At 50.7% G+C, this 14,275-nt stretch overlaps 1 protein-coding gene across 3 annotated transcripts in view; it reads right to left on the bottom strand.

Moving 5' to 3' along the window:
* FCHSD2 (FCH and double SH3 domains 2) overlaps positions 1 to 14,168 on the bottom strand; it is a 160,597-nt gene extending 146,429 nt beyond the window's left edge. For 2 of the 3 annotated variants that reach the window (XM_044450188.1, XM_044450189.1), the window contains exons 1-2: positions 14,020 to 14,167; positions 9,367 to 9,464 (exon numbers count right to left, since the gene is read on the bottom strand). In XM_044450188.1, coding sequence (XP_044306123.1) covers positions 9,367 to 9,464; positions 14,020 to 14,040 — 119 coding nt within the window. In that variant the 5' untranslated portion in view covers positions 14,041 to 14,167. Of the gene's footprint in view, positions 1 to 9,366; positions 9,465 to 14,019 lie in introns of all 3 variants that reach the window. The other variant, XM_044450190.1, reaches the window with a different exon arrangement.
* Between the last annotated feature and the right edge of the window lie 107 nt (positions 14,169 to 14,275).

Below are 14,275 nucleotides of genomic sequence, written 5' to 3'. Positions count from 1 at the left end.
TCTCTGAGGAATCTAAATTCCACATAAAAACAGATTTTCATTACTGAACGCAAATGACCGTGAGCCAGAAAAACGGTGGACTGCAACCAAAGACATTATCAGGGAAAATGCCAGAAGACAGTTCCTGTAGCAAGCAGTGAAAAAAAAAAGCCTAAACAGATGCTGGAAGGAGCACAATTACAAAGGACAGAAGAGCAAAAGGGGACAGAAACAGGTTCAGAATCCTGTAAACAACTTTTCAGCAACTATCAGGGAGAGGCGAAAAGGACCACCACAATGACCAATGCAAAGCAATATAAATGAACAATAAAAAGGGAAAACAAGGGACCTTTCTCTTCCAATCCACGAAATCAAAAGGAAATGCAGGAAAGCTGAAAAATCAACAGGGGAACATACTACCTGACCAGGAGAAAATTAGGAGAAGGTGGAAACAATATATGGAAAACTATCTCGAGACAAAAGGATGATGATGGCCTGCCTTGAAAAGGAATCCTATGAAGAAGAACCCGCCATACTAAGAAGTAAACTGAATGCTGCTTTGAAAGCATTTAGAAGGAATAAAGTGCCCAGAATGGACAGGATACAAACAACTAGTCCAAACTACACAGAGTGAGTCAGTCCAAATTCTAACAAGAACATTCCAAAAAACGCAGAAAACAAAAAATGGCCACAGACCGAAAACATTCAATAAGCATTTCAATCCCCAGGAATTGAGACTACTGCATTTTTCCCCCTGCAAGCAAAGTGATGCTCAAGGTGTTGCATTAAATAATTTTGCTTATATGGAGTGAGAAATAGCTGGCGTTCAATCTGGATTCTGGAAAGGCACTTGAGATCATACATATTGCATTACATATCGCAAACATATATTGGCTACTGGAATACGCCAAAGAGTTTCAGAAGAAGATCAGTATAAACTTTACAGTCAACTTTTGCGTGAATTACAAGAAGCTATAGATTGGTATTCTTCAAACGTTCCCCTCCGGGATCCAGCTTAGTGACTTCAAATTTTCTTACAACCTAATTGTTTATTTTAATCCTGATTTTATATCCAGCCTTCCCGATGGCTTAGGGTGGGCTTGACACTTAGAACACATATATGCAGCTGTGCTTAGCTGAGGATGCCTGACATGTAATATGAAAAAGCCGACGAGTGAGATAATGCAAAGTGTGTTGGACAACTGGTCAAGGCACAAAGTATTAATTTAAGGAGGTCCTTAGTGAGAAGTCAAAGATTCAGCAGGGAGCTGTATTTAAGACCTTGGCGTGTCTCGTGCGCCCACCTGCTGCTCCTTTTCTGGCCCTGTGGGGACAGTGCTGCACTCCTATCAGCTGCTCCGAGGAGTGCGAGTCCCACTTTGGTCTTTAGCTTTGTCAGAGTGGAGGAACCAACTTCACACATGTATCTTGTTGTGAAGGGAAGCAGGATCAGGACACACCTCTTACTTAGCAGGCAGTTCTCCTCTGAGACACTGATCCAGAAAAGGACTAGTGCCTCAATTTTAATTTGTTGTCACAAATGTGACGGAGCAGTTTGTATTCTCATGCAGGTGTCAGGTTCAACTCTAGGATGAGTTCAGCTGCACGAACGCAGTCGTCTACCTCAATGGGAAGGAGGGTTCTTATACATCACTAAGTTTCTGGGAGTAAAGGTTGTATAATCTTTATTAAAGGATTAATACCTTCCCCATGCTCCTCTAAGAGAGCCTCTAAAACCGTTTCTTTAAAATCTGCAATGCTGACTTTGAATTGCTAATTACATTTACATGCTAATTAAGCCCCTGCCGGAATTAACAATGCATATTTGACATCTAAATTACAAAGGGATTTTAAAAGCAGCCAATAGAACTTATGATCAGGATTGGTCCTGATCACACCTGAAATGAGAATAATCAACACCAACTAAAGCACAACTGGAAATTCAGCTCACTTGTATTTTAGGCACTGACAAATCTTACAATAGCCCGAGAACAGAAACCTAAAATTGCCTGTTGGTAGACAAGACATTTTTCAACCCATATTTAACAGCCTGCATAATGAGAAAAAGTGGGGAAGTGTGTTGACACTTAATTAACGGTACATTTTAAACGCCCAGAGAATTTTTAGAGCAATCAGTTTTTACTAACTAGATGGCCCCTTTGCCTCCTAGGGAAGCGCGAGGAAGGATTCTGCTGGCACCCTTTCCTCTGGTTCTAGCAGGAAAGAGAATTATGAGCAAAGGCACAGGCACCAGGTGGCTGCCAATGTCATCCTAAGCCACCCTATGAATAACCTTTGGGGGCTGGTTGGCTGCAAGCAGCCTATGGTAGGCCCAACAGATGGTCAACTCGCTCCCTATTTTCCCTCCACTCTCCAGCCAAACTGTTTCAAGACACAGCAGCATCCAGTGCCAGAAAACTTTTCTGTCTTTGGGAAGCTGCTCCGCCAGAGGAGCAGCAATCATGGCACTGCAGTCTGCAGAGAGACATCTGGAGCCACCGCAGACCACCAACCCTATCTGGCCAGGCAGGAATGGGTTTTTCCACAGTCCTGCTCTGCCGCCCGCCCCGTGTTCCCCTACACCTGCAGCAGACAGGAGCAGCAGCGGAACTAAGGACTCCAGTCCTGGAGAGCTTGTGCCTGCCATCAAGCTGAGTTCTTTTAGAGCCATTTCCACCCGGGCAGCAGCAAGTACTTCTGCCTTAACCCTTCAAAGCCCACACCCAAGCACAGGAGAGGGGTGCTGGCATCCCCGCATTGTGATGAATGAGCTGCTCAGACATATGGAATTGGAAAGGAAGAGAGCGATGGGGGCAGGAAGGCAGGAAGTCAGCATAGTCAGCCAGTTTTGTTGGTTGCGCAGGGGCAAGGTGGGGGATTAGGGAGCAGCCCCTCCTCCTGCACCCATACCTGGAGGGACTACAAGGACACTGAGACACTGCTAGTGTTGAAAATGGGGCTATGTTCTCCAACCTGTGCATCTGAAGGGCTGAGACAAGCAGCTCGGAGTTCACCAGCATTGGCTTTGCCACAGATACCGGCAGAGCAGTAGCCACATCTTCTGAATGTGCTGAAGTGGAGTGTGCTAAGAAATCCACTTAGGCCAGCGGATGAAGCGAGTGGCAAGAAAGATGAAGGCAGGGATGGAAGGGGCTGCCAGTCAACCCTCTGTCCGCATCCTAATGCAGCAATCCCACTGAAAACACAACGGGGGAAATGCACCTTTGTGCTTAAGGTGTGCCGGCAACGACACGTCCCCGGTACTTCGGGCATTCGCCGTTCCAGAAAAGAACCTCACGAACGCTTCTCTGGTCCCCCTTGCACCCAAGAAGTGCCCAGCACAGCCAAACTATGGGTCGCACTTTGTGGTCATCCATGGCCCTGCGGAAGCATGTCTGCATTTGCTTTTATCAAGAAAGAAACTGCACAGGTGTGGGAATCGAAAACCAAACCGGGGGAAGGAACATGCAGGGGGTTAGAGCGGTGCAGAGAAAGGCGCTACCAAGCCTGGCACCTGCTCCAGGCTGTCGTTCCTCTTCTGTGCCTGCCCGAGTGGCAGGATGTGGTCAGGGGCAACGGCACCGCAGATGCCTCTGAGGCCCCGAGTCTGCTTCCTTCAGCTCCAGCAGCGGTGTGGGAAGTGGTTCATCCGGCTCCAGGCCATGGTGCGACAGACCTGCTACAGCAGCGGTCCCTGGTCTTTTTTGGGCCCCTGGGCCTATTTGGGGGTGTGAGAAACTGCTGTGGACACCGCCACAAACATCAGTGGGTCGCTGTTTTGGCCCTGCTTGTTGCATTTTAGGCTGCTTCTTGTTCAGCAAAACCCCTTGTTGCATGTCTATCGCCTACCGTACTGTCTCTTTGATAAAGGAGTAATCCAGAACTATTTCTGGGTGCCACTGGAAGTTGGAGCCTCTGGCTATAAAGGGCCACTAGAAAGGCAGGCAGGCAGGCAGGCAGGGGCATATTCTGGCAGCTGGCATGTGTGGCAGAGGTGGTAAAGAGGATGCTGCTGATACGGAAGCGAGTTGCCAAGAGGGGAAACTGCCGCAGTGGCATGAAAAAGGTACGGGTGGCACAGAACCTGCTTCTGGCCTCGTGCAGCGAAGGAGCAGCTGGTGGAAGTTCCGAACTGTCTGCCCACCCGCAGCAGCAGTGCCATCTCCCATTGCTCAATGAAGACAAGATCGGATGGCAAACTTGCCCGACACATGGATGGGTTAGCTACCGCCTGAGCTGACCAGAGAGCCAGAGGCACACAAAGGGCCTTCTTCTGTATCCCTGCTCATTTACTTCCTTGGGAAGCTGACATGTGCAGTCCCTTGCCGCTCCAGTGAGTCTGAGCGAGCCTCCTGCGAGTGGCTCTCAGTGGCTTTATGCTCGTCAGAGGCCTGCTCCTTCTGAGCTTTGGCCCGTGGCCGCTCTCCCCCTGCTGGGTCTTTCCCCGTTTGGGCGGGCCCTGTGGCCGCCTATCTCAGCTGCTCTGCAGGCTGCTCCTCTTCGGACCGGTCCCTCCGAAGGCCCTCCTGGGGAAAGCCCGCACAGGAAGGCCCGTGTGGCTCTGTGAAGTGGCCTGGTGAGTCGACGGCCAGGAAAGGGGACGGCACCCTCTCTTGCCTGAGTCAGTCCAGGAAGAAGTGATCCCTCAAGCATGAGCCAAGCTCAGCCGCACGCCAGAAATGCACCCAAATTATCTGACACTGCTGGGCCCCAAACACCTCGCAGGCCTCCTCCTTGTATGGGAATGCGTACACCTGGCTAACTGGGGTGGTTCTGAACCGTGGGGCAGGGATGTGTGCAGAGCAGGCCACGCCAGAGTGGAGCCAAGTCACTAGTATGTACTGGAAGAACTCACACCATGAAGCGAAACCATTTTTTTTTTTAAATTTTGATTTTTACATACTGCCTTGTTGCCATAGGCTTCAGGTGGTTTACAAGAGATTAAACCAACAATAATTCAAATTTTTACTAAAAACAAGAGCATTAAATAGAACTGATCTGGGAACTAACTTAAGAGCCACACTGAGACCTGTCCAGTCCTGCCTTCCGTTCACATGGTGGCCAGCCGGCTGTCCGGGAGCAGCAGGGCTTTTGGAGTACACAACACGCACCCCAGGAAAAAACAGGGAAGGGGGCCTGGATCGCTTTGGTGAGGCCAGCAGCACGATGCTGCAGTGTAGAGAGCACCTATTCCGGATCCCAGCAAGCCAGCCACAGCCATCTACAGGACTCTCCGTACACGTGCCCACCATTCCCCCCCGACGAGCCAGCCTCTGTTAAAGCACATGCGCCCTGCCGGATAGTGGGAAGTGGGAAGTGGGTCAAACCTCTCTTCAGTCGCTGGAGTGCCTTCCTGGTGGGTAGCCCTTGATCTGCTTGGCATAGAAATGTTATAATAATAATAATAATAATAATAATAATAATAATAATAATAATAATTCCCCCAACTCATGGCCAGAGGGAAGAGAGATGGGCCGGCAGCGGCACAATGAACCACCAGGCTCCTCAAGGCACTGCCTGTGCACAGAGCCCTCACAGACTTTGCAAGAACGGGCTGGTCCCTTGAGATCCTAAGTGAGCAACACTGGATCTAATCTTGTGTCCAAGCTCATGAAGGAATGGAAAGGCTACTGGTATCTCTCCCCACAGTCATGGGACCACTGCACTGGCAGAGGGATCTAAAGGGGGAACGGTACACGGCAAGGACTGGGGCAGAATACTGCAGCAATTACAGCTCGCCTGCTGCCCCACACCTCACCCCCATCTAGGCTTCTCTCCACGTGAGCTGCCCTTTGGCAGGGAAGTCCGGGTCCCATGGACCTCCCGAAGCTGCACGCTCCATGCAAGCTGGACTTCTTCTCAGACCCTTGCGAGGAGCACCCGGCCCGCCTAGAGACCATGCTGCGGGGGCTGAAGCAGCATGACTTGACTGCTGAGGCCAAGATGCCATTCTGCAGTGGGCAAGACCAGACACCTGGAAGCAGGTGCAGCCCTCCTTGGGTCTTACAGAAGACTTCCGAAAGACCGAGGCACCTCGGCTCCCCCCTCACAGACCCTGTCCCTTGAGAAGAGTCTGGGCAGAGGCTTGCCAACAGAAGGGAGACAGGCTGAGAGAGGCGCAATCCACTTTCCCAGTGCTGTAAGCTTCTGCATTCTCCTAACCACAATGCCTCTGACAGGGAAGTGGGGACGATGGTAACTGGGAGAGGCTGGATCACCCACTACACCCGATACCGTCACTCAGCAGAAAACTCACAGACCAAGAGAGGCCCTGATGCATCTCAGAGAAAGAAAGCTGGGGTTTGATATCTGCTGTCTGAAAGCTGCATCTTGATCTATGGGAGAAGCAGCTCACCGTCTACACAGATCTCTCCATTTTGCAATGGCTACAGGGGACCAAAGTGCAAGAAGGGAAGCTCCTGCACTGGAGCCTGACCCTACAAGATGTGGATTTTGAAACCAAGCACATCCTGCAAAAAGACCACCATTTTCGCAACGTTCTGTTGAGGGAGTGGACAGAAGCACTGTACCTCCACCGTGCACGGAGCTCTCCCTCTCGGCATGCTTCCTGCCTGTATCGTGTGAGCAGCGCAGCCCACCACAGGTCCCAAGGAAGGCATGGGACCACGGCAGGAACCAGGGCATGTTCCAGTTCTCTCGCGGGAAGGAGAGTTCTGGTTGGCCTGGAATGGCCCATTCAGCCAGACCGTACTGACTCCATCTTGCCCATGTCTAAGAGGCAGAAACCTCCTTTTTGCCCTCAGCGGCAGGTCTCTACTTAGCCAAAAGCCAGGTCACTTGGTGCTGACACGGCAACGCAGGTGACCTAGCAGGGGTCACCTGGCTGCCATTTAGCCAATCTATTCAACAGCCAACTGTCCAGCTGTTCGAACAGCAGGAACCTGCTAGAGCTGGGGAGGACAGTCAGCAGACACGCACACAGGAGATTCCTCTGAAATCTCCACCCAGGCTGGGGTGAGAGGCTGAGGATATTTACTCCACAGAGAAAGTGTAAGGCAGCGGGGGGGGGGGGGGGAGGTACCGAAATAAGGGGCTGTGAGATTGCGCCAGGAGGTTTTGGCCAAGGCTTCTGCGCCCCAGGTGCCCGAACGCACTCTCCCCCAACCAAGGCCTAGCACAGGCAGCTGGAGCACCTTGCCATGGACAGAATGGGGCTCTGAGGAACGAGAGAGGCAACTTACTGCAGGGCTGTGCCAGCCCGACCGTATTTTCTTCGTTGTGCTCTGCCAAGGACCTGCTACTTTGAACTGTCCATTGCTAGTGCACTGAAAGCTTTGGCTGCCGGGCAGTATGAAAATGTAATAAATAAATAATTTTGCCTCTCCGAACTGCTCATTGCTTTCTACCTGGAACATGACCAGCCTTTTCGCCACTGTGTACTTTATTCATGCATCTTTAATAAACATTTTACCCTGTTTTCACCAAAACCCAGACTGAGTGCTTTGTGGGCGAACATGGGATCACACCACGGATCTGGAGCGCAGCTGTGCCTTTACACACCCACCTTGCCCGCGACGTGCTGCGGGCAACCCGCAACTCTGCTGAGCGTTGCTGTTAAGGACACGAGCGGGCTTCCAGAAAGCCCAACACAGAGGTCTCCGTGGGATCCCTACTCAAACTTCCCCAAAGGACCAGGGAAACCCTGCCTGTTTCACTCTCAGTGGGGGCTGCTCCGCTGCCCCCCATGCCCTCAGACAGGGCTGCCTGCAAGCACCAGGGCACTGCAGCCTTCAGCACAAGGCTCTGGAGCTCCCTAGAAACAACTATGCAGAATGCAAGCAGGTCACCATAGTGCTGCAGGCTGCCTTAATGTCCAGGATTAGGACACACTTGGAAATCCAGTGCAGTTCCCCCCATTTATGATTTACTGGAGAGTTTCTACACTGCGGCCCCATGTGAAACTCCCGGGGTCTCCCCTTCAAAGAGCATGCTGGGAATTTTTAGTCTGGGAGCGCCAGAGAACAGTAGCCATTGTATCCCTCCTAAAACTATAGCACTCAGCATACAGGTCCTTTTGCACAATACAACAAATTAAATAAAATCTGTTTTCTAAAGACATGAAGACTAAATTTAATGAGCTACACACCTACTCAGCAGGATTGCACAAATTTCAGATATATGCAAGAACTCTGGAAGAAAAGGAGGATGTTCTAGCTAAAATATTCTCGTTTCTCTTCATAATTTGTGCAATTTTTACCATGTTATTCTGATCCGAGCATATTGTTACGACAAGCTAATATCAGGATTCCTCCATCCTACAGTCAGTGGCCATTTATACGCAGAGCAAGAAACTATACCGAACAGCCTTCACATACCCTTCAAGTCTGATTGTGCTGTCTAAAACCAAAACTTCTCTGCACACTGAAAACAAGCATTCCAGGAAAGAAACCAACAGATCCTGGATTTAAAACCAAGTGCCATCATTATAAAATGCAGTTGCTATTTATGAGAAAAAAATTCTCCACGGCCAAGCCAGACACTGACTCACATTTACTGTGCAAACAATGCACTATTTTTACACTAAATAGACTTTGCTCTTTTCCACACAGAAGCAGGCTGAATTAGATATGATATGACTGACTGTGCACATGTTCTTTAAAAGTTCAGCAGATTTACTGACACAAAAGTACTGACGGGCACTGAACGCTTTATCAGGCATGACCCGGTTTAATCTTTTGTGAACTTCCATCTTTGAACTGCTACCTTTTCCATATGAATACGTAAGCCTGGATAATCTTCCAACTAGTAAGTGATATGCACACAGGACCCAGAGGGCAAGAGGCATATCGATAACTTTTAAATATTTTTCAACATGCCCGGCCTAGAAATCAATGGTCTGTGAAGAGAACTATTGATTATTTCTCCACATGCTTCTCAGATATGCATCAATCCCGAGGGATGCTTTGATGGTAAAATGCAAAAGTTCAGTTTGAGGGAAGCATGAATTCTCCATTGATCAACATCAAGAGTGGTTTCTAAGACTGGCTGTATAAATGCAATTTGACTCGCTGGATTTTTGAAAAAGCTATTTAAATGCGACTTGGGAGAACTGCCACTCCTAGTCCTTTTTAAGGTGAAGCTGGCAAGCATTATGAGAATGTTCTATAAAATATGGTAGACTGCCAAAAACGACCAATATTTTTGGATTGTTCATGACACACATTCGCAGACACCCCCCTTCCAAATTGTGGCAGTATGCATTGTGTTAGCTCCAGTTATCATTTCCAGCTGTGTCAACGCTTTAAAAGTCTGAAAGCAGGAAATCCAAGAGGAAATTCCATCGTCAGTTCCCGGAGTTTTGTAACCCAAATGTTCTTCCAAAACAGGGCTCTTACAGGAATCAGGGAGTCATGGCTGTAGCCTTACCTCATATCTTCAAGTAAGTCACATTCTGTTTGATGCTTGGCTTGAAGTTTTGTCATCTGCTCCGTCTGAATGAGTTTTAGCTCTTGAGTAATTTTCACCTAGGGAAAAAAGCCACCCATTAAATGGTGCAACTGTAAATACATTTTATTCCTTTTAAGTTAACTATGGCAGTAAATTATGGAACACCCCTGATTCAACGTTAGCAACTCTATAAACAATGGCAATTTTTTGGTTTATATCTCACTTTCAGAATTTCACTGAGCTAGACGATGTGGCTCTAACGTCGGTCTCCAAAGATCTGTTTACTTTGGCCAGGCCCTTTCAGAAGGCAAGATGTTCCAGAACCACACATGACCCCTTCATCTCACTTTTTTAGGAACTGTAGAGAATTTCAGGAGAGTATCTCATGTCAAGAGTCAGTTCAAACAGTAGTAAAAAGCACCTGCAAAGAGCACCTGCACCTCTCCTGCACGAAGAGGAGGAGTAAACCGTTCTCTGCAGCACCAAACTTTAAAGAAAGCAGAAGATGCATGTCTCCTGAACCTCTTGAGAACATTCCTAAGTTTAGTGCTGCATAGGATAATATTCTTACATCTAGCATATACCAGAAAGGAAGCTCGGACATATGTTTGCAAAACACTGGAGGCAGAATTGATTCCGCCTCCCCCAGTGCAACACTTTCTGCTCCCCCAAGCCCTCTAGTATCTACTCGAAGACCTAGAGACAGGCACAAACAATATTTTGCTAATGAGCCAAGCCAAAACATGGGGATCCCTACCCTTACAATATCCTTTGAGACATACAATTCAAGAGCAAGAGCACCACAGTCAGCAGCCATCAGAGTCTAACTATTATTTCCCGAAGTGCCAGCATTTCATAAAGTCTATCTGAAATGGAATGTGCATGATGCAAAGATCTCTCTCATTTTGAGTAAAATCACAAGCAATGCTTTTGGACAACTAAACAGCCTAATAATAAGGAAGTTCTGAATTGCTGGAATGCCCTCTCACAGTCCAGTTGTGTTGCACCACGTGAACTTGGGCAGGAGAAAGGCAAGGCGTGAGACAAATCTCCCACCCCACCCTCAGAATTCAGGGATTCCACAAAAAGCCTCAGAAGTTGCTGTAATGAGAAAAGTGTAATTCCTGTGGATTAAAATTGGACTTATTTGTATCTGTCCTAGCTGAAATCTCTTAGGCAACCTATCATTGTTGCACTGATATGGAATTTGTAAACTGAATGGTAAAGACATGGTACCTCCTATGTTCTTCTAAAAAATCCAAATAGAATCCAAATTCATCCACAACAATAAAGATTGAAAGCCACTTGAAGCAAGAACACAGATATTGAGAAGGGGCAAACTTAATTTGTTTGGAATAACAAAACTCCAATACTTAATATGCCTAATAGTGCATTTAATGTAAAAAGCTGTCAATGCTCTACAGTTGACCAGATCAACCACCCATTCCTAACAGTTTCACTAAACAGAGTGTTTTCTAAATTACAATGGTCAAATATACCTTTGTATCTGAAAATGACCCCAGACTTGTTTCATGCTGATGCTAAGCTGCACAGCAGAAGGCAAATTAATTTGTTAGAGGTGGCAGCAACAGAAATCCTTAGAGATATGAAATATTAACTCTCTTATTTTTTGTTCTAATTGAACATCATGTTGAGTTATACCATCACACGGAAGAGAAAAAACATAGCAGTTCCTGAAATGGGGAACAGTGAAGACAGGAAATAGGAAGACAGGAAAAAGGCGGAAAGGGGCAGCCCCCTTCCCTCAAGCAAAGCAAAAGCAAAGCAGCTCTCGTCACCTCTCCTTGCAATCCCAGCTCAGAGTATATATCTCCCCCCCCCGACCCCCGCCGCAGCAAGGCCTTCCCAAGCCTAGCACCACCAAAGGGAGACAAGTTGTTCTGCCCAGTCTTTCCCAGAGACAATCAAAAGCCACCAATATGCATGCCTTTAACACATTTAAATAAAAAGAGAACCCAGGTATTTTTAAAAACCTGGAAAGTCAAACACGTTTGAATTTTATTTGAAAAACACACCAAATAATTCCTTAAACCCTATCCCACGGAATGGAAATAAACATTCCATGTGAAATCAAAACACAGCACATAAAGCATCGACACGGACACAACATAAATAAAGGGAGTGCAGACTGGAATGGCCTTTAACAGGAATAAACCGCTGCTTTCCTAGCAGAGTCCACCCTCAGAACAGAGAGTCGGTGTGAAGCAACCCAGCCCCTCCCCAAAACATGCCAAGCTATCTTGGTCCCCGGGGAGTCCCGGCCTTTGGTTGACACAGTTTGAGCACCCTACATGCGCCTCGTTTCCCTTAGGAAACACACACACGACGCAATAATAGTGCCTGTAGAATGCCAGCAGCGTGCACGCCACTCTGGACCCTACAGCATCCAAGTAACAATGCCGGCCTCCCCACCCACACCTCACATGGCACTCAGCGCCTATAAATAGCCCTGAGTAACTTCCGTTCCACCCCTGTCCACCCAGAAGACACTGCAAGACTCTCAGCCCCACAAGAAAAATATGCCTTCCCATGAAGGCATCAGTCTCACGAGAGTGCGGCACTGATGCATCTGTGAATCACACGGCTCTCCAGGCTTGCTAACAACCTTGGGGCGTCCACATCATCCCAGGTGGCCCCAGACCACAATCGCCCTTCACTCCCTAGCGCCGTTCTCTGTACTCGGTCCACTTCTCCCTGCCAAGGGGAAACGTGTCCATGGCACCCCATGCTGGATTCTAAACTGGATCCTAAACCCCATGCTGGATTCACCCCACGCTGAGGAGCTGGCCTTTCACCAGGTTGTCTCCAGGAAGGGGCACGGCAATCCTGCTTCCGACCATCCCTCTGTGGCCGCACGCATGTAACACAGACACTTTACCCGTGAGCTGTGCACCCCGCTGGCACTTCCCCACACCACCATCCAGGCAACCCCAAGCTGTCCCCTGCAGAAGCAGGACCAGCCCCCTCCTGCACAGAAACCAAAGCAGCTCCAGCACCCATGCCATCCGCAGGCGGGGCGCTTTCCCGCGGCCCCCCCGCGCCGGACCCCCCCCCCCCCCATCATCCCTCCCCCCAGCATGCTGAGCCTGAAAAGATTGCTGCTGACAGCCCCTTACAGGACCACTGCACCTGGCACCCCCCCCTTCCAGAGCAGGCTACCTCCATTTCGCCCAGTCCACTTCCAACTTTCCTTGACAGCTAGTGCAACCTTCCTACCCAGCCAAGGTAAGTCAGCCTCAAATGCGACTTGACCCCAATAGTGCCCACCATGACAAACCAACATAACCCTCGGCCCCCACGGCAACCTGCCCCCCCACACACAATGCCCCTGGAGCCTGCTGCTAAAATCGCTGTACTGCAACCCCACCCCACTTTCTCTTTCCCGTTTGGAACAACCCCCAACTGCTTCCCGTATCGGAAATCTTACGCCGCTGTTGCAACCATTCCAACTGCATCCCAAGGTCTGCCCCCAAGCCCCATACACACCCCCTCACAATCTTCCGCCAAACCCCACACACACCAGAGTAGCCAATGCTTCAAAGGCACTGCTGCATAGACCCACATGCCTGGCCCGGGCCCCCGACTCTGCTGCAGCCCACAGAGTACACCCCTGCCCCATTCACCCCATGCCCAGCCTCTCGATGCTGGAACACTTCCCCCCACCCCCAGAATGGCTCCATTTGCCTCCTCTGACATGCAGACATGCTCCCCGAGGCCATCGCTGCTACATGCTCCGCAAGCAACCCCCTCGTCGTCACAGGACCCCCACCCACCCCACCGGTGTGCACCACACTATTTCTGGATCTAATGTCCTTTTTGCCGGTTCTTCAGCCCGTTGCCCACCACCTGATCTGCTGCACGTCCCAGGTCCGGGCCTCATAAATAACGTCAATGGCCCAGGTAGCCATATGCTCGCCTTCCCTGTCTAGCCGACCTTCTATCCCAGGCCTTCCCCTCATCCCCTCCGCACACGAGAGCCTACAGCACTTTTACAGCAACCCCTCCTGCACCCCAAAGCCCCTTCTCTGCAATCCCATACGCCAAACGTTGTCGCTTCGCCATCTCCCACCTGCATCCCCTCTTAACCTTCTGCAGCTCACCTGGCTGGCCACTGGCACGAGCATCGATTCCGGTAAGTCCTGAATCGCATCCTCTGGGACTGACCCACCGCCCTAAAGAGCCCCCAGCCCCTTGCAACCCACCCTCCAGCTTCAATGCAACCTGTCTCCGCGGTCGCACGCCCCCCCAGCCCTGTCACGCACACCTAAACGGGCGCGCGCGCACGCACACACCCCGACACGCGTTTCTTCCTGTGCCATCTTTGCACTGGTCCCCCATAGCGCATGAAGGGCAGGGCTCCCCCCATCACGCAGCGACCCCCTCCCCAACCCACCCCACCCCACCCCGCCCCACGATCTCCTTTGCCACCAGAAGCCCCCGGCACTCCTCGCCCCCCGGCCGCCGCAATTAAAGGCTGGGCAGCCCTCGAGCCCCCACGGCACCCCCGGCACCCTCGCGAAACGGGGAAGCCCCCGCTGCAGCCCCCTCCCCCACCGCCCTCCTCTCCCTCCGTCCCCACCATGGCCGCCGCCGCCCCCTCCTCCTCCTCACCTTCCTCGGCGGGGGCTGCATGGCGGCGGCGCTGCCGCTCTCGGCCTCCACATCAATCCTCCCCCCGCCCCGGACGGCGGCGGCGGCGGCAGGAGCGGACAGCGAAGCGGGGCGGCCCGCGCGGGCGGAGAGCGCGGCGGCGGAGGCGACGACGGCGGCGGCGCCGGCCCGGTCTCTACAGCGGCAGCGGCGGCGGCGGCGGCAGCATCGGCGGCCGCCAGCGAGCGAGCGAGCGAGGGAGGCAGCGGGAGCGAGC

The sequence above is a fragment of the Varanus komodoensis genome, unplaced genomic scaffold, assembly GCF_004798865.1.
Source record: "Varanus komodoensis strain SLA01 unplaced genomic scaffold, ASM479886v1 scaffold63, whole genome shotgun sequence".
Lineage (NCBI taxonomy): Eukaryota > Metazoa > Chordata > Lepidosauria > Squamata > Varanidae > Varanus > Varanus komodoensis.
The sequence above is the reverse complement of the archived record's forward strand: the minus strand, read 5'-3'. Positions and strand labels throughout refer to the sequence as shown.